Source organism: Lissotriton vulgaris, chromosome 10 (genome assembly GCF_964263255.1).
Source record: "Lissotriton vulgaris chromosome 10, aLisVul1.2, whole genome shotgun sequence".
NCBI classification, from domain to species: Eukaryota; Metazoa; Chordata; class Amphibia; order Caudata; family Salamandridae; genus Lissotriton; species Lissotriton vulgaris.
In genome coordinates, this window is record NC_141698.1 from 122,097,379 (window position 1) to 122,118,541 (window position 21,163).

At 40.9% G+C, this 21,163-nt stretch overlaps 1 protein-coding gene across 5 annotated transcripts in view; it reads right to left on the reverse strand.

Moving 5' to 3' along the window:
- Positions 1-1,248: 1,248 nt before the first annotated feature.
- Positions 1,249-21,163, reverse strand: part of SLC29A4 (solute carrier family 29 member 4) — a 218,918-nt gene continuing 199,003 nt past the window's right edge. For 3 of the 5 annotated variants that reach the window (XM_086940685.1, XM_086940686.1, XM_086940684.1), the window contains exons 8-11: positions 14,451-14,580; positions 10,198-10,385; positions 6,129-6,369; positions 3,094-4,867 (exon numbers count right to left, since the gene is read on the reverse strand). In XM_086940685.1, coding sequence (XP_086796811.1) covers positions 4,725-4,867; positions 6,129-6,369; positions 10,198-10,385; positions 14,451-14,580 — 702 coding nt within the window. In that variant the 3' untranslated portion in view covers positions 3,094-4,724. Of the gene's footprint in view, positions 1,442-3,093; positions 4,868-6,128; positions 6,370-10,197; positions 10,386-14,450; positions 14,581-21,163 lie in introns of those variants that run through there. The other 2 variants (XM_086940687.1, XM_086940688.1) reach the window with 2 other exon arrangements.

Here is a 21,163-nt window from a genome sequence, read left to right on the forward strand (position 1 = left end):
TGAGGCCGGAGAACGGAAGAGGGGCATCCATAAAAAAATGCAGTACGGGACGCCGCTGCTGCCGCCACCACTGATCTCGCAGCACAGGTGAGCGATCCTCCGGCTGCCTGCCTGGGTGAGCTTTCTAAGTAAGATTTTCGGGTTTTTTGGGGGGTTCTCAGATTAGCCTCTCTTTATCGCATCATCTCATATCGTTTAAATTGTCACTTTCTGTCTCGGGAAAGCGTTTTCAGTTAAATGCTTTCTGGATCATATCGGAGCTCACGATCGAGCGTCTCAGCCGGCCGCCATCTTCCGCATGCAGTGATTCTTGAATGAGCTTGATTTTGGAGTGAGTACTTACTGTGACTTCTAATATTTTCTTCATAACTTATATTGCATTTAGAATGTCCTGCAACATTTTGTTTGCTTGTATTTTAAGAGTTTCGATTTCCCTTTGTGTAGGAGGGGATATACTAGAAGTTAGCACCTGCCTATTTCGTATTTGGCTTGTGTCCCGGAGATTCAGATCAGTGTCTTTTTCAATGTTCTTTTTTCTCATTAGGTAGAGTGTTTGAGCCTCCCCTGTGTATGATATGTGATGAGCTCCATTTGTCCTTTGATCTTGTTTTCGAGCTAGGAGGATACAAGGGTTGATTAGTGTACTCACTTTCTACACACAGGGTCCAATTCACAAAGGTAAACTTAGACCTGAAGTCTAAGGACCAATTCACAAAAGTAAACTTTGATTTCACGTCTAAGTTTACCTTTGTGAATTAGGCCCTTCGACTTCAGGTCTGAATGTAGTTTTCAGGCCTAAACTTAGACTTCAGGTCTGAGTTTATCTCGTGAATTAGGCTCATAGTCTTGTGGTCCATAAAGGCAGCAGCTGGAACAGAAAGTGAATGGTGTACTAAAATCCCTATTTACTTTCAGGGTTTCCACTCCATGCCCTTTCAGTCGCTCCTCAACAGCAAAATGAAGGCTGTTTAGGGCGTTGGTTCGGACAAGGGATTTAGCCCTGTTATGGCTGCTTCAGTGTTAAAGGGTGCATAATGCCACTTCCCTTACCACTGGCATTTTGGTGACTCGTCCTGCATGCTAATCAGCCTACCCCCAGGAAATTTCTGGAAAACTGTTTACTAAAAACAGACATTTGAGACAATATGGAGTCTAAGAATACAAACAGCCATGCCCTACGTTGCCCAGTTGCTTACTTTTGATTATATTTTCATTTTATTGAGACACTAGTGAGTGAAAACACGTGATGGACTTGTGTAGTCATATACAAAAAAAGTTTATTAGGCAACAAAATAAAAGCATCAAGATGCAAATCAAGAAACAGCAATGAGAGGCCTTAGAGCTAGCTTGTTTAGATGACAAGGGCAACAGAATACTGCCCGCAGGGTCACTTGCCAGACTCCTGTATCACCCCCATCCTGCAGCCAACCGGCTTATTTCCCTGTAAATGGAAATGAAAACAGTTGAACCACTGTGAAAGTGCGTGCGTGCTCACACACCTGGACAGACGTGCGCGCATCATAAGATCACTGTTCACATAATCAAGAGTTTGCATTCTCAACCACTCCTATTGTTACGAGCTCTACATCTAGGACAGATATGGAGACGTCGTAGAATCAAATCACTGTTCACATAATAAGAGCTTGCCCGTTCAACCACCCCTATTGTTCCGAACTCTTCATCTAGGCACTTTTTATGCATTTTAAGTCCAGAAAAGCCCAAAACCCTTCTAGAATGTTAGCTACACAGTCAACAATCTCCAAAGGTAGCAATATTTGTAAAATATTACTTCCAGCTTTGGGGAACCATAGGTATTATTAACTGGTTGGTGTCTAATTTTCCCTTTCATATCTGCCTGTACCTTACTTTCATTGAATTGCTTACGTATCCCATTTCTGCTCTGCCTTCTCTTTTTTCTCTCTAGGTTGATAAAATAGGCATGGCGATTCCTGCTGGCCCATCATCTAACTCACAATATTCATTTTCATTTTTACCAGGGAAGTCATTTACTTCCGCACATGTAGGTATTGAGCTACTTAGACTTTAAAAATATAAATTGACTTACACAATTTTTAGGCATGTAATTTTAGGATTTATCCTTCTAAAAAGTTCATTTCTTCATGTTCCATGACTTAGCAAACAGCAGTGTCCCCCTCAGCAGTTTTTACGCTTATTGGTTTTGATTGCTGTTTGCAGACAGAGCAAGAGTCCAATCAGACATGTCCCTTTTTTACTCAATACTCAATATTCAAGACTTCAATTGATTAATCACTTTGGATTAACAGAAAATTTAAAAGGTAATGTACATCAGGTTATGGCAAAAGCTCTGTGAGTATCTACATTCTGTTGTAATTTGGAAGTTAGTATAGTTTCTAAATGGGGAAGTTTAAGTTAGAAGAAATAAGTCTGCAAAAACAAACTGTTAGTGAGAAAATTATTTTCCAAAAGGTTTTGTGAGAAAAATCTCATGAAAGGAAAGTTTTATTATCTTTGCAAAATCTTCAAGTCAGAATTTAAATTCCAACTTCTCGAAATAGTATCTGGTTTGCTTTTCTTGGTTTTCAAAATGCTGATCAAGTTTGAGCACATATCACAATATATTTGGTAAACTGGTAAGAAAATTGCATCTCTGGAGACTGCGAAAAACACAAAAATGTTCCCAATCTGGCCACTCCCTGTACCTGCGCTCACTATTGTGAGTCAGACAGCTAGTCCCAGGTGATGTAATTCAATTGCAAGAAACAGGAGAAGAAATGTTTGCAACATAAATTAATTGACAAACAAAGTGGAAGTACAAAAACTGAAAAAAGAAAGCAGTAAGTGGGTATCACTATAGCTAAAAAGATAACATTAAAATAATGATTAAACATAAATATTAAGAAAAAAATTAATAGATTAACACAAAAACATTGAATAAAACTGTAAGTGGCCGTTAAAAAACATAAAAAATAGCCAAAAATGAAAGAGGATATACTACACAATACCTAAAAATATGAAACGGTTAAAACAAATTAAAAAACACGAAATTAATGTAAAACTGAGTATAAAAGTAGGATCCCAACATTCATCATTTTAATATTAATCTCCCAAAAATAGTCTCGGTCTGTTTATTGCACATAACAAAATCACATATAAGCCATATTCCAAGGTGCATGTGCGCATGTGAGAATAAGCATTTATAAGTCAGAATTGTGGTGGTCTTTCAAAAACTTTTCTTATACCTGCCAACTCTATGATGAAAAATTGCGACGGTAGCCATGCAAGACACTGTTGTTGACAGGTATCACGGTTGCCTAAAAATGTGTTTAGCCGAGTCTTAGGCCATGCAAGAGAAAAAAAATGACCAAGTAGTGTTTTGCCCAGTTGACTTGAACACTGTACCATATCCACACTTTAAATAACAAGAGGAGTCACCGTTCTGCTTGGAGGCTTTGACCATGTTTAAGGAGATTTCAAGGATGTAGTTTACTACCGTTTTTTATGTTTAAGGTTTCGTGTATCAATTGTCAATGGTTGTGTGTGTGAATTAGAGTCCTAACAGGTTTAATAGGGAATCTTATACAACTAAAGGCATATGAAGTCAATTATATAAATTATTTTCAGAACTGCAGTCTTAAAACCTCTTGATTTACTCCTCGATTTAGAAGCTGTGAAAATAGCACAGCCCTCACTAGAATTTACCTTTAACCAATTGCAAAAGTTTCCTGCTAGATCCAATTACAACCTATTGGAATTTTCTAGTTCCAGCTATATGTGTCCGCTGAAAATTCTACTGGTTCAATAAAAATATCAGCTGCAGCCAATATATACAATTAGGCATGTATACCCTTCGTTGATTATACTAGTGATCACTGAATGATCTCTACTGTGAGCTTATTATATGTTTTGTTATCTGTTCAAAGATGCAAACAGCAATCACTGGATCCCAAACACACCATTTCTAACTGATGAACTGAAATTAACAGCAGTTGACTTGTGATTTCCCTTTATTGTATCCAGAAAGCAGGATTACCAAGGCCAGGAGAGTAGTTTGGTTAGTAAGACTGAGCACAACTATTTTTCAGAAATACATTTATTAGTGAGTTGTAACACCCCAGACACCCCCCTAAACCTGTGCCCCTGACCAAGGCTTAAACAAGCTCACCTGGCTCCACTCTGCTCCGGAAATCAGAAAAGCAAAGATCCAGATCAAATTACAATACAGTCATCTGGAAAAGCTGTAAAACTTTCTGCCTCATTCCCCACTCAGTCTGACCCTCTCCTTCACTCGCTTTCATAACTGAAAACCATTCAGTGACTTTGTTCTGAAATCCCTTTGTCTTATCCTCTCTCTGGTTCTCTCCCCGCTTCTCCCTTTTTGGTTTTCTCTTAGCCTCATATTGGCAAAGGATTGTGATCTGCACACAACACATTTTCATGAAGACAGGCGGACAAGACGGTAAGAGGGCTTCATTCTCTAGTGCCCATAAATGGCAAAAATGACCACGGATGGTTCAAGATCTCCAAACTTCAGTCTGGTTCTTCGGTTCTTAGCGTACAGTCAGTGCAATCAATGAAAAAAACAATGTCAAGTTATCTGATGTTTGCAAAGCCACAAAACTGGATAAATATGGAACCGAGGATGATCTGGCCTCCTCTTCCCCCAAACGGAGAAACGCCCGCTCCTTCATTGTACCCTCCCCTTCTTATGTTCGCACTGGTCAGCCACATTGCCTGCTCGAGACCTAGTAGCCTGTAGTGATAGAGCTGTTGTAGGTTTCAGTGTGGAAACATGTACTGTGAGACGTACTCGTGAGGCTGTAGGCAAAGTAGGCGACGGCAGAGCCAAGGGTCAGTCCAGTCATGTAGGAAACCGTCATAGTGTTGCCTAAAAAAAACACACAAGCGGACTTTAATTTTTTTCACTTGCACTGGTTTCTCAAAACATGAGGATATTGCAAATCAATTACCTAACAATGTAATAGCATTCCAGGTTTTCCATTATCTGTGCATTTGCTTATTGTTTTTTTATTTTAAATATTTGTCAACGTTTACCTGTCAGAAATGGAATGAATTGAATGTTCTAAACAGTGAAATCGATGTGTATCATACAATTATTCACAACAGTGGCTACAAAAACAACAGTTCTCCATCATGCTTGCCAATTAACCCAACGTGCACTTAGCCCAGTGTACACATTCATTGAAACGGCGCATCTTAATGTACATGGCGGGACCGCCGTAGCATCAACGGGCGGTCCCGCGCTCCGTTACGGTCCACCATCGTAATAGGCCCCTTAATCTTTTAGTGGATGCCTAGTTTTAAAGTTCAACCAGACGCCTTATTTTAATGGTCTTGGTGATCTTCATGCAAGGTACCATTTGAACTCTCCAGCCTTTCAGCAGAGTATCTGTAGTTAAATTATTGTTCTGGGCTTATCCTGGGCTCCCGCTGCACCAGCTGTCAGAAGAATTATCTTATTCCCTTCTCTGGTTGCTCTAGTCCTTATTAAATGTAGAACCAAGGGATAAAGATGAAGTCTGCATGAATCTAGAATAGGTTCAAATCTGCCATTGCATTAATGTTCCTGCATTTCCGCGGCAGCTACAACATCCCTGAAATACAGAGAGGCATCTTCCCAGAATTCAAAGCTGTATTGCATCTTAACTCTTTCTGTGGATCATCATGTATTTTAAGGCATTTGTACCAAAGTATGGAAGTTTCCTTTATGCAACGAATGCAAAGTGTGGTCAACAGGGTATGTGGATCCATTCTGGCATCGAGCAGCAGACCTTCCTCCCTAAAAACTGTTTGAACTGCGTCTTCACAATGCAGCTGCATGTCTTTAGGCTGCTTCGGTTTATCCATTTTTCAACATGTTTATTAAGTTAATACATTGGTTAGTAAATTACGTACACAAAAGAAACGTAAAGAATAACATCAATTAGCCAGTTAAGTAGTCACAAGAATAAAGTTGAGGACAATTGTGAAGTTGGAAATGACCAAACATCAAAAACCTTTTGACGGTTGAGACCTACACCCAGATAGAACTCTGCCATAGCTGAAATGTTTACCTATAGATTTGTTTTGGATCTACCATCCAAACAAATTATAGATGTCATAGATAGCATCAATAATGTTCCACTTACCCGCCAACTCCCGTTGCTCTGGACTCACTTTGCCCGCCGCCAGAATCATGGGCACGCTGCCAAAGTAACCATTGCTGATGCCCATCAGGAGGGAGAAGATACAAGGCCATGCAGGGTGGCCAAAGGCAGGTTTTCCACTTGGGTAAATGCACATAATAAAGAGGGGAATGAAGATGACACGTAGACAAGAACAGATGAGGAGGTGAGTGCCTCTCCAGTCGTAGGGTAATGCTGCCAAGATCTAGAATAATAAACAAAAAAACAAAGCGGTAAGCAATATGTCTCATAGTTCTATTGCATGAGGAGAGTCAGTATTCATGGGGATTGCTTGGAGAGGTGACAAAAATTGTTGAGATAGAACATTCAGACTTGTCTCAAAAGCCTTAGATTGTTATGTGTACTAGGGGGTGGATCTAGACAGCTGCAAGGAGTGCTTAGCAAATCTTATCAGTGAAATTCACATTTATATTTGAAGTATACTGAACTCCTCCATTCCTTCGAATAATCTTAACCTAAAAAATCATTGCTGTCTTTGGGTTCTAACTAATGAGATAAATTACCAAGGACAATGGAACATTAAAATAATATATACAATTTTATTAGGAAAACAGCATACAAGGATAGTGCGCCGCTCTGCAATCCAGCGTGCCATTGGCCACTTATTACTACACAGATTGTAGCTCTGTTCTGCAGTTATGAAAACAATGCCTTACCATCCAGAGGAAACTGGTTATAGGTCTGAAGGGATTGAAGCAGAGGGACTAGAGCGACTAGAGAGCGTATGAACATGAAAAATATTACCTGTTTCAGAATCACTAAGCCTCAAGTCCTCATAATTACACTCAAGTCAGGGTAAAGGCCCCACTTGCTCAGAGCCAACCACAACCGACACAACAATAATAAATATGAAAGGCTCAGGAGGTAAACATTATAGGCCAAAGCCTTTCACTCAATAAAATAAATATCTTGCATGCTTTTCTTGGATAAGGTAAAAATAATGCATGCTTGTGTTGGACCACCAGGACACGTTAGACCATTGCTCTAACATTCATTAAAGCGCAGAGGTGGGGTACCACAGTGCACACAACATCATGAATCTCTTATCACATCACTATCAAAACCTCCAACAGTAAACAGGACACACTAAGATGGGCCCCATCCAAAACATCACAGATGTACTATGTATTTGGATTTCACAGCACTCAGTGCAGCACTGCACACTAGGACATGCTATACATTATGCTGTATGTTGGCCGTTCGGTCTTAATACATTCCGCAATTGGGTATAGTAAAACACTAAACTTCTAACCTATACATATTTGAGGTACATATATGCTCTATATCATTCAATGTCAGTGGAGAAAGCAAACCTTAATAAACGTATCTCTACAAAGTAACAGAAAAACAAGGTCCTTGTTAATCTTTATAGGTCAAATAAGGTTAAAATATGACAACTACTGATTTTTACAAGACTTGAAAGCACTGGAAGACAATTAAAAAAAACACTGGTATTCACAACCAATAGAAACTGAAAAGAGGAAAGCCTTAGCTTTGGACAAGCCAAGAAGTGAGGCACCCTCTCCAATTGTGCATCTTGTGTGCCAAGCTACATGGAAAGGGGACTGTTATTGGTAAAAGTGGGCAGAGAAATATCCAGACACCTACAGATGGACAAAATATATTGAACTGTCCAAAGGTGGTGGACATATTTGCTGCTATGAATGTTGGATATAAAAGAACATGTAGTGGTACTGGAATGGAACTAGGTCTCAATAGAGCTAATCAAATGGGGAACAACCATCCATGAAAAAGGGAATTGGAAATATCTGACGATGAGAAGAATGTGGAAACATGATAGTGAACTGCAGTTGTTTTACAGCAAACAGATGTAGAAGTTGGCAGATCAACATTTTCTTTTTTTGTATATAATTGTAAGGGCATTATAATGAAAATGGTATTTAAAGGAACTAATCTGGGCCCACACATATCCTGATGGAACACCTGGATGAACAATGGAGATTTGTGGCCTGATTTAGAAGTCCCTTGATAAATATTCCTTCTATCATGTTCATGGATTTGCATATTCTGCCAAGGTGGTGAATGCAAATTCGTCAAATATAGGGCTTTACTCAAGAGTTATTGAGGTTTGTTCCACAAAGTGGCGCTATCCGTTATGGGAGGAGCCACTCTGATGGAAAAAAAGACTATAAATGATACACCACTGCCCGTTACTGCTCAGGAAATGTGATCCTTGAAGCACGCCCTCAAAGTGGGCTAGCTTGTCTAAGCCCACAATGATAGACTACTAAACATGCTAGGGCTTATTTTACAACATGGTAGGGACACTCGATTTTGGCTTTTCCAGAACAGCTGCTAGCATTTCAAAGAGGTACTCTGTCACTAAGGGCCAGATGTACAAAAAAGTCCGTTTGTGATTTCCTAATTGTGAATTTTTGGGATTTGCAATTAGGAAATCACAAGCTGCTATGTACAACAGTGTCTCAGACACTGTTTGCGATTCCCAATGGGTTGCAAATAGACCTCCATCATCAATATTCATGAGGCAGGTCGCAATTTGCCGCCCATTGGGATAGCTACAGTCACAGGGACGGTGGCCTGCTGGGGTCAGCAGACCACCATGTCTGTGATTGCTTTTAAAATAAATATATATATATGTTTCGTAATGCAGCCCGTTTCCGTAAAGGCAAACGGGCTGCATTACAAAAAGTTTTCTTTTCATTTTGAAGATTAGGCAGTGACCCGTGCTCTTAAAAAATGTTTTCACCCACATTCACAAGGGGTGAGGGGTTCCTTGGGGACCCCTTCCGGTTTCGAATGGGTTACAACTTCCTCTACAGAGTCAGTAAATTATGAATGTTTTGCGACTGCATTCTGGTCGCAAAATATTCATACATCAGTGCTATGTCTTATTAGGAAAGGAGACCCTAAACATGCCCTTTCCTAATACCAAATTGCAAAAGCAAAATGCAATTTGGTAACAAGTTACCAGATCGCATTGTGGGGCACATGCATCAATATTGCTGCTTTTTGCGATTCCTTAATTGCGAAAAATAAGGAATCGCAATTAAGGAATTGCAAACTGCAATGCATCAAGAAATTGCTAAAAAAATAGCGATTTCTTAAAATTCCTTAATTGCGATTCTCTAATTGAGAATCGCAATTAAGGAATACCTCCCCATCCATTCCTATGGGCTTAGAGGCCCATAGGAATGAATGTGAAGACAATCTTAATTTGCGATTCTCCATTAGAGAATCGCAAATTGAGAATGCAATTTCAAGAGTGCAGGGGTGTCCAAAGGACACCCTGTTGCACCCCTGAAATCTATCTATAAGTACATCGTGCACACACACATGCCCCAAGGGCATGTGTGTGTATAAAATGGAACTTTGAAAAATGCACTTTAGTGCATTTTTCAGAGTTTTCGCAAATTACCATGAAGGTCAACTTCATAGTAATTTGCTCCCCTTATTTGCGAATTCGCAAATTTTTTAAGTTTGATGCATTGCAATTAAGGAATCTCAATTTGAGATTCCTTAAATGCAATCGCAATTTAAGAAATCGCAATTTTGCGATTTCTTAAATTGCGAAAAAGGACAAAAATGGTGAAGCATCCCAAAAATTGAAATTGCATTCGCAAACGGCCGAATTTTGCGATTCTCACCATTTGCGAATGCAATTTACAATGATGCATGTGCCCCATAGTCTTTTGTACATGGCAAAATGCCTTTTACCGATCGCAAGCGCCGACCGTTAAAATGCTTCATACATCTGGCCCTTTGTCATTTGGTGAACTGGTCCGCGTAGATAGGGTGGTTTGAAGTTGATTGTAGAACTTGGAAGAACTGCTGGTATAGCTGGAGGAGAGTATGACAGCAGTATGTTTGCCACCTGGGTCTAATATATAGGGTGGTTACACTGCCAAGGTTCAAATGGTAAATGGAAATTTCTTAGGCTAATTGTCTCTTAGTGCTCCCTTCTGAATCAAGCCAATCGACTCTAGTATCATATCAGTATGCACAATATGCTGACATCACTGGTGTACCATACCTTGCCCACAAAATCTGAGAGATTGAAGACTGCCATAATCAGAATTGGTAGCCACTCTCCCAGGGTGCAATTGCGGATCTCTGATTCCAGCCCAGGGAACAGGCACAAGGTAATGAAGTAGGTCATAGCGATAGATAGCATAAAGGGCCATATCACACGAGAGACGATGTAACGATGCAGCATCATGTCTGAAACGAAGAAAAGCAATAGAGCACCCAGGTCAAAGATATACAAAAAAAGCATTTATTTCAAACATGTACTTTGCAATGATGGGTATGTGTAGCAGAAAAATGAAAATAGATGATGCTCAACGTGCAAAAAAGTGCAATTCCTTTGGAATTTAATATAAACATGCACGTTTCACAAAATGTTTATGCTGAACCACTGTCTACCCAGCAATACATGCATATAATCCTTTTATATTCTACTGAGGTAAAAATCTTAAAACAAGTTTATCTCCAAATGTTTTTTCGATCGAAATATGCAATGGTGCTTAGAACACAGCCTCTGCTCTTATGAGATAAGGCTTCTTGCGACTACAACTATAACTAGAGCCTTCTCCATGCACTGATTATAGCCTTTAATATTATATCACTTATACCATTTAAAATAATAGTATTTGTAATAATAGTGATGATATCGCAAATCATATATTTTGTCATTATTCAGTGCGTGGTAGAGGTATAGTTAATGTAGTGTGGCTATTGAGTTGAATACACTGTGTCTGGAGGTGCATGAGGTATGATAATTTGAAGTTGTTGCGTAAATTATAAATTAAAGGCGTACAAACACTTTGGTAACCAGCTTAAAGAAGCAACAATGGGCGCTCTGCACAACGCGTTGGGTTAGTAGAAAAAGTTATCCAGTTAACTTAGAAAAAAGGGTTGGTTACCAAACAACCCTAATATGTCCCTCTCAAAAGGGAGATAAATAATCTCAACAGAATAATCCGAGCACTCAGTTAATAATTAAAAGGCAATGTTTATTCTGACAGTAAATGATGTAAAGTTCATTTTAATCCAATTCATCAGTTCGGGTCAAAGGAGGTGTAGTCGATAAATCTTCAGAAACAAGGTTAGCAAAGTTCCACACAGCCAATGGGAATTTCCATCAATGGTAGACTAGTCAGTGGCGGCTCCTCGAGGGAGTGCTGCGGGGCGGTGTGGCAGGGGAGGAGCAGGTTGCGGGGTAGTAAACTCCGGCATACGGCTGAACGGAGTTAAGTAAATAAATAAATAAAACAAATTACAATGCGCACGCTGCAACGCCAAATGGCGATGCAGTGCGCACAATGTAATTAGTTTTATTTATTTATTTACTCAACTCCGTTCGGCCATATGCCTGAGATTACTACCCCCCATCCTGCCTCTCCATGCCGCACCGCCCCGCAGCACTCCCTTGAGGAGCCGGCACTGAGAATAGTACAGCCAAAATACAATGGTTTAGCCATAAGTACGGTTCAGCCAACACGTGTTTGGTTGATAATTAAGTGATACCTCAACTTCTTCAGGGCTGTACACTAGGAGTACTCTCCTTGATGATCTAATTTTTTGCTGCTATACTGGAATACAGTTATATTCTGGTCTTTGATCCCGCCAACACTGAGTTAGTTACCCAGACATAGAAAACAACACTCAGATTTCGATCGATATACCAGCCCTGAAGAATGCTCGGCATGGATAGCACTATGCTAATCCTATGCTTAAAACTTTGCTTTAGAAATGGCAACAAATTAGTCCCTTTCTATCTCTGTGTAAATGGCACTGTGCTAATTCTATGCCTAAAGATGTCATCAGTGATGTCACTGACCATGTCATCAGTGATGTAATATGTGAGGTATAAGCAGTGCATTGCGGGGGCATACGTTATAGTTAGCTCAGGTAACTGTAACTGTTGAATGTCAATGGTTTTGTACATCTCCGTAACCTTTGTTTTTTTCAGTGAATTTCTAAGGTTTTTAAAATGTTATTTCCTAACTGTAACATCCCTTTCACCTTTGATTTTGTAAGTGAGCTTCGAAGGTTTACATTTTTTATTTCCTTCCTGTAACCTTTCAGAGTGCTTGTGTAAGTGGCTGTATGGGTCTGGGACTGGTTGTGTGAGTGGTTATGTGGGTGTGTGTGTAGCTGTGTGAGTGGGTGTGTATGTAGCTGTGTGAGTGGGTTTGTGAGTAACTGCATGGGTTTTTGAGTGGGTGTGTGAGTGTCTGTATGGGTCTTTGAGTTGGTGTGTGAGTAGCTGTGTGGGCATGTGAGTGGGTTTGTGAGTAGCTGTGTGGGTCTGTGAGTGAGTGTGTGAGTGGCTGTATGGGTCTATACAATGTGTGGAGAAAGGGGCAGGGTCTCCAACGAGCCCTCAGCAATCCATCTGTGTGGGACTATCTGATGGAAACAGGAAGGGTTCTTGGCCCCCAAGGATGCTCATCATCCAATTAGACTTCATCCTCCAACTAGTAGTGCACCAGAAGGTGCGTTTGCAGAGTGCTAGACAAAGCTCTCAGCAATCTTGATGTTTGGGTCTTACTGGTGGTAACAGGAGGGTTTTTGGCCCCCAACAACTCTCCGCATCCAAGGGGACTTCATCCCCCAAGAATAGTGCACCAGAAAGCGTGTTTGCAGTGTGGTGGACAAGGGGGGGCAAGGCCTCCGACGAGGTTTTAGCAGTCCCACAGTGTGGGACTTTCTGGTGGTAACTGGAGGGGTTCTTGGCCCCAAGGACCCTCAGCATCCAAGGCTACTTCATCCCCCAACGAGTAGTGCACCAGGAGACGCATTGTAGAGTAGTGGACAGAGGGGGCAGGGCCTCTGATGAACTCTCAATTAGGCTGTCATTGTATCCCTCTTGGAAGAGTGTGCACTGCCAGTAGTTTCAAAAGCAAATGCCTGACTCCAATCTCAGGGGGCACAAAAGTGTGTATACCAGGGGATAAACACACAGTCACCCGTTTTTTTCTTTTTTAACCAAAAAGAATGCATTGTAGATGTAGCGTTTTTGCAAAATTAATAATAATGTTGTTTTGTACAGGTCGGCATGTGTACTTAAGGATTGTTGTGGAGCTCATGTCAATTGTAATTCTAATGGTTCGTCTAGTGCTAGAAGCCGCTGCAGCGAGAAGGAGCTGTCTTCATCCAGAAATCTGTGATAACATGACTCCTGCTACAGAGAAGACATTGAGTCTACAAAGAGGTGAATCTCCACCAAACAAGGGTAATTTCTCTTTACTGTATGAAGCAAGTGCTTCTTTGTTTGGTGAGATGGACTAATTTTCTTTGGCACCAACAACGCATCACCAAAATTGGCGGGAAATGTGTTAGGGGGTCTTTTGGTAAGCTGTCCATCATCCTGGCTAAAGGCGGGAAAACCATTGCATACTACTAAGATGACAGGATGGGGGGCATACAGGCGGAGCTTCCAAGTGATTTTGCATATTTGAATACTCGTAGTCATTTAAACGGGGGATAAGGGCTGCAGCCCCCCTCCCCAGGCTGATTTCGGCCCCGGAGACCCTATCCACGAGGCCCGGCCTCTTCATGCTTGGTGCCTTGGAGCCCACCCAGGGTGCACAGTGTGCAATGTTGGGGACGGCGGGGAGAGCCTCAATGCCCAGGCAGTCCCTGGCATTGCTCCTGCACACAGGGAGCTGCTAAATATGCAGCTACCTGTGTGCTGGCCCAATCCTTTCATCTGTTTCCATGCCCGCTTGATGGGGGCAAAGAAACAGATGAAAAGTCCGCTCCCTGATGGTGGGAGCAGTTTCCCAGCTCCTGCCAGTTGGGAGCAGATGTATTGTTTGCTCTCGCATGACGGGAGCTTACATACCTCACACCAAGCAAGAGCAAACAGAGGTACTCTATTCTACATCACATTCATGGTTCCTTGCTCTACTCAGGGTATTCTATAGCCACCACTCTTATGTGTAGGAGGTCCACTCAATACACTTGTTAATACAAATCTATCATGAGTAAATTTTTCATGCAAAACACTCTTGTAAAACAGGTATGACTACACATCTTTTTTCCAGGTCCTTGATTCTGCCTCAGTAGTTTAAAATGTGTAAAATGTTCTGAAACATTCCAGTTCTTTGACAAAGGTATTAGCATACCCTCCAAAGTGCATAATATCCACAAAATGGCACATTTGCTATGCAACAGAACCTGCTCCAGTCCGCTCTTCTGAGTTGGAGGGCAGAGAGCAGTGAGAGATGACAAAGGCTAAAAATGGCATATCACCAGTGAGGAGTTAGAGAAACGTACCTCTGAAACTAGGCCAGTTCTTTTTAATTTTGGGTATAGGAACGTCAAACCTCACGTAGGTTCCACCACCTGCCAAGTCAATACCGTTGCCTAAGCTGCCCATAGGAGACTCTGCACGTCCTCCATTTTCCTGTGAAAGTAATTAAAGCATATGTTTACATGTAAGAAACAGATAGTTAAAAAATAATGCATGAGGCAAGTGTTAAGAGCACTGTGAGAACAAATCTCATATTCGTATTCCACCAGAAAATTGAGTTTTTCATATTTTCCTGCCAAAATAATGTGGACGAATAACAACTACCCAATATCCTGAAGATAATATATGTAGGTAAGTACAGATTTACTAATCTTAACTCCACATATATGTAACTTATAATGCATTGTACTGCTTAATTTCGATAGCGTTTCCATACCTCTTGTCGTAGTCCAGAAGCACTTTGCAGACTAGGCATTAGAGGTTGGCTTATGTCAGAAGTTCATTGGTAGTGGTGTCATATATTAGTTTAGCATTTGTGTTATACGTGATGTCCTGAAAGTGTACTCCAAACCTGAAACAGTGACATATGCTAGCCCATTACTCTTTTGGTGGAAAGTAAAGAAGTGTGTGGATAGGGACATAAGCAGCATCTAAAAAACCAGTTGGTGTTGTAGCTTTAGAGATACTTGACACTTGAGTGCTTGAGAAATTTAGAAGAGCAGACACTCTCTACTAAAGAGTACCTTTTTGCTATATATTGGATTCCTACTGAGAAGTGAAAGTACTCTCCCCTTCAAATTTAAGAAATGCAGGTACTCAGTACCTGACACTCCCGGCCCATTTAAAGCACTGGTCTTAGATTATGGGAAATGCCGAGATTTTATAGAAGTTCTCAATTGCCCTTGAATTTTGATAGAACTGATTTGCTTTAGCTGTGTGTTCCATCATTTCATAGCTGCGAGAAGTTGCTATACCCTATGCATGCTTTATGGAATGTAGGAATTTTTAGTAGTGCAACTGTTCATTGTCTGAGATTTCTTCCTAGGCTGTGCAGTCCAAGTTTCAGTTGTAAGAAGACAGGCCGTAGCCTGTGGATCACCCGATGTGCAACGCAGAGGCCTATAAAGACTATCTATCTGGCCACTGGTGAACAGGGTAGTGCTTTGAGGGCAGGGGTAATATGGCCCTATCTATTTGGGTAGAGGACTTGTGTGGCAACAGTATTCTGTATTTATTTTAATTTGGCAATTGTTAGTCATAACAATGTAGAGTCTGTTTGCATGGTGCAGCCTTAACACCACTAGAGCTAGTGATACCTGTATACTGAGCCTTCTTGGTGTGTAGTATGAGCCTCTAGTCACTATGGTGACTTGGGATTGGAGAGAAAAGTTGGAGTCCATAATCACTCCAAGATTTTTCACTTCGGCTGACATGGTGGTTGGCTGCCACTTTTTCTGAGGGCCAAGTGGATATGGGGCTGTAGGTTGCCAAGATACAACTGTGAGTTTGAGGTGATTCTCTAGCATTCTTTGAGTCTTGAAGATTTTACCTTTGAGGGTTGTTGAGTTTTAATCATATCAAAGGGGCATAAATCAGCTATATACATGTTGAAAGGTAAAAGGGTGGTAATTGCGCCTGTGAGACACAAACTGGATTTGAGAAGGATAAATAATTTAATGGTGATATGGACACAATTTAGGACCTCTCCTTAACCCCTTCCATGCTCGTGACAGAACCATTCCGTCATGAGTCACGGTTGGGCTGTGATGACGGAATGGTTCCATCACAACCACGCCCGTGATTGGAATGTCCAGCCAAGGGCTGGAATTCCTGTGGCACGCAAGCGGTTAAGGAAGTATTTTATGCAACTGAGTACTGTGGTGTTATCCCAGTTCATACAGTCTTTCTGCTGCTAACTGGGTCAAAAGCTGATGACAGGTCAAGTTTTAGTAAAGCAGTAACCCCATTATTGGTGACACAGTTTGTTTGATGTCAGAGGGCACAGACTTTATCGCCTAGAATTCAACCGGCCTGAGAAGGTGAGGCTGCATCTCGCAGGGGCATTTAAGCAACTCTTGAAGCCTGTGGTTTGAGACACAATTTGTTTGGGGTCAATGGGCATCTACTTCATCGCACAGAACTCAGCCTGAGGAGGGGGGGGCTGCATTGCACGGGGGCATATAAGCACCTCTAGCAGCGGTGGCACAGTATGCATTGGGTAAAGCCTGCGGAATGTGCACGGGGTTCGTCTGGATGAAAATCAGGCCAAAAACGGTCTTGTCTGTGCCTGGAAAAGGCTGTGCTATGCCCCCCCCACACTCTCTTCTCAAAGCTTTATCTACACCGGTAATGTGTACATATAAATCTACCTGATCTCAGTGTGCTCCTATAAATGGCACCACTATTGACACCTTTCTTACACGTGTTGTTGGGGTCATCTTGTAGGAAATTGAGCTAGCTTTAACTTGATGGCAAAGCTTTGACCTTATCCTTTGTCCCTCCATCAATTTCATCGATCATTATCGGAGCTAATCATGACACAAGGCAATGCTACTTTCATCCGATGCCAACCCTAGCCCTGAATTGTCACCGACTGAACTTGTAGTGAAACGAAACAAAAAAGCAGCTTGTTCGTCTAGAGTCCAAGATAGGGGGTGATTACTTGTGCTGATCTGGCTAATCCCCCCCTTTTAGAGGATTGCTTGGTGGAAGACTTATCTCCAGGGTCTATCTCATTATAAAAGTGCTCCTACTCCTGATGTCTGCTAGGCTTGAGAGGATCGATTCCAAGCTGGCTAAGCTCGGTCTAAGTGGGGATGGCATTACTTTGTTATACGTCTCAGGGTGATGTAAAGTAAACCAAGGGCCACATACGGGATCTAGTCTACCAGTTGTCTGCTCCCTCTATTGCAGTGTTTGACTCTGTTCACACTATTCCCAATGGGAGAGCTCCTAAAGCCCTTAGCCTTATGGCGGGGATGCCTGCTAACCATGGCATTTTAGTCACTACTCCTCAGATCCTTCCACCTTCTTTAAATCGCCCTTAGCACAGCTCCAGTAGGTTGCCCACCTTACATCTTCCGCCTGATGCCTGCCCTTATGTGCTGATTTTAGCTCAGGTTCCACATCTGCCTACTGACTCGATTGATACTGTGGAAGAATTAAAGCATAAATCTATTTTTTGGTGAACTAAGAATCTGAATTTTAACGTACATAACTCCATTCAAATGTTGTTTGCTGGGAGAGTTCACTGGGTGGGTCACTCTATTAAATGCATGGAGGGTGATTGTGTAATGCTACCTTTTCAGAAGCCTACTTTTGTGAGCACCTTGCTGACTCAGTTTAATGGCTGCTCCCAGAGGAATTCAGCGATAGTGTTTTTATCACTAGTATATTTATATTGCCTTCCCAGCATTCCACAATCTGTAAATAAAGCCTGTTTTTTGGAGAGCTGAGTCATCCAAACGAGTGTATTTGTGAACAGAAAAATAGATTTCTTTCTTTGATGAGTTGGGAAAACTGGAATGACCAAGTTATGTACTATCTTTAAATTCTGGTTTATATTGTTAAAAAGGAAATCTATTTCAGTTTCCTGAGTAGTCCCTCCAGCCCCCCCCCCAAAACGCGGTTCTCTCATCTGACCGCATCGCGAGCTCTCTTACATTCGCTGTAACATCTTGCTCTGCTTGCCCTCTGAGATCCACTGGAAATTCTCTGAGCTGAGATGCAATGTGAATTCCTTGTGCACTTTTCAGAGTTTTTATTATATCATGTAAACAAAGTCTTTTTGAAACATTGAAAAATCTCTTAGGGACTTTGAGAACTCTCTAAAAACTACTAAGAGCTCACTGAGATCTATAGTGAATCCAGAAATGAAATGGGAGCTCTGTGTAATGCATGGAGATCTCTGAAATGCATCTAGGATAGTCTTATGGAGAGTGTAAGCATTCGGAGGTGCCTTGAGTGGCACATGTGATACAATGATGGTACTCTGAATTGAATTGCAAGCTCTCAGAGGCATTGCAAGCCGGTAGAGGTACATGGAGAGCTCTGCGAACTCTATTGTGACTTCTCTGCAGCCATTGTTCATTGAAAGCTCTGAATTATTTCTTCACTTTTTTGTATGTATTTCTGTATTTCTCCATTGTCAAAATTCAATAAAATCCTATTGAACTAGAAAGCTCTGAAATATCTTTTAGATTCACGGAAAAATTCCTGCGTTGAATTTAGAAGTGTATGGCGGTATAAGGGGCTCTTTAAGAAGACCGTGACATTCACAGTAAGTTTTCCAAAGTGCGTGTATGAAGAGTTGTACAATTTATCAATATTTTGCAAAGATAGCCTTATGTGTCTCTAAGATGCACTTTGCAGCTCCTCTTGTACTACCTAACTTTTGTTAGGTAGCATTTTGTACTCACCATCACAAGTTACTCTGGTTAATAGGAAATTTTAGAAATAGAACAACGTGCAAAACATATTTTAAAGTGAGCTTAAAATTCAATTTCATGTTACGCAATTTCACGTAAGATTTTTAAACAATTGCACACCTGGGGTAAAATTCTTGTGAGATCCAGAAGAATAGTTTGCACAAAAAACCTTTCTTGATGAAAGCAGTTTTCTGCTCAAACTAGTCTCCTGCCAGTATCTAACGAGACTTTTTTAACGTTAGATGCACACTCAGATAAAAAAAAGTGACATCAAACTTCATTTTACTGCTAAAAAGTCATTTTACCAAATTGTCATGGGATTTCATGAAATTTGTCAAGAGAAAATACACAGTTTTGCACACCCCTACCTTAAACAATGATTTTGCAGCATTTGTACTGTTTAGTTAATAAAAAACTGGGAAACAGATTTGTTTCAGATCATTTTTATTTTCATACAAAGACCAGAAAAACAAAAAATGAAAATGATATCAAGGGTATGTAGTACGCTCCTGTTACAATGCATGGAAGAAAGGCAATAATCAGGTAAATATCCCAACAAGTCCAGCTGAAATCTATTATTTACTAGCCATAAATGATAGTAATCATAATGGACGGCAGAGAAAGCTATTATTGGAGGGATTGAAAAATACTGAATCGATGTGCATGTCTGTTGGATGTGTCTAGGAACATGTGTACACATGAGGCAGTGTGACCCTTCCTTTTAAAGTTACCCAGTAATCCCGCGAGATCCGGAGGGTGTGAATACTTCACTTTACCCTGTACACTTTTCAGCATCATGTGTTATATGTCATATTGTATTGTAATCTGTAATCTGTAAATACCAATAAAAACATTAAAAAAATATTTTTAAAAAGTATAGAACTCTATATTTAGTAGGTTGAATTTCAGTTGCACAGTTGAGAATTGAATACAGTTTGTCCGTGATCCCAAGTCATTTATGGAGTTTCCACCTTTCTTTGCCCATGGTTCCCAGAGTATCATTTTCCCCTTTAATTTAATTGCGCAGTTGTGCCAGAGGGAGGCCAAGGAGCAGTTCATGTTAAAAGCGCTTGTCAAGCAATAAGAGAGCCGCAACAGTGTCCATTATTATAGGTTTATGGCGTTCCAGAGGGAGTTTAGATAGGCTGTGTATCGTGAGGAGGGAGCTAAGTGGTATGGGATTAATTAGTTGGGATTCTTTAGTAAGCCAAGGGGGTGGGGCAGGTCTAATCAGTCCAGAGCCACCACAAGTCCTGTGTTGTCAAGAATGCCCTTTGATAGCAGAGATAATCAGGGAGGTTTATTCCTGTAGAGGATTTGTTCCTCATCAGAAATTTCATGGAGATTATCGGTTTCTAGTTCTTCCATAGGAATTCAGAGATATCTATGTTTAAAAAAGAAAGGGTAGAAGGGTACTGGAAGCATACTCGCAATAAAGTTTATTAGACGCACTATCATCCTCTTAACAGTGTCCACATGCTCCCCCAAGTGATGTTCTTTGGGGACCAGGTGTTAAAGGTCTTTTATTTAGGAGAGCGTTTCTTGTTTATTTATAGCAATGGATTGTTTAAGATCAGAACTAAACCATATACCCAGATATTTAATAGATTCCAGTTGCCATTTTAGACCAAGGTCACTAATTACAGCTGATCTACAATGAACGTTTAGAGGAAATACCTCGGTTTTGTCTTTGTTCAGGAAGTAGCCTGCTACTAGTGAGTATGTTTCTTTCATGATGAATGGGATAGCTCGTGGTGTGTCCTCGGTAAATAGAATTACATCATCCGCAAAGGCTGTCACTACTTGTCTGTCAAGGGGAAAGTTGATACCTGTGATATATGGGTTTTCTCTAAAAGCAGAGATTAGAGGTTTGATAACCAGCATAAAAGTGGGGCGATGGAAGTGGGCTCATTGGAGCAGTAGAACTTCAGGTAGAATGATTTAAAGGTGTCAAGGATTATTGTTGAGGTAACCACAATGTCGGAGTACCTGATTGCTGATATGAGGGCTTTATTTTGGCATATTTTAAGTAGTTAGCTAGGGTTTTTCCAGCTCTATTGTTGTTACGGAGCCTCCCAGCATTTGTTACATCAATCCACTTCTGTGGTCTCTGATTAAGAATTTGGTTATATTCATATTGCATAGGGTGGAGTTTAGTTAGGACAGATGAGCCTTTAGTATGTCTGAGTTGTGTGTTTAATGTCTGAATATCCACCTCCAGTTTCTTGAGGTAGTTAGAGATAGCTTTGTTTTTTTGGGATATGAGGTGCCCCTCAGAGTGGCTTTGAGAGTGTCCCATCTTGGGCTTG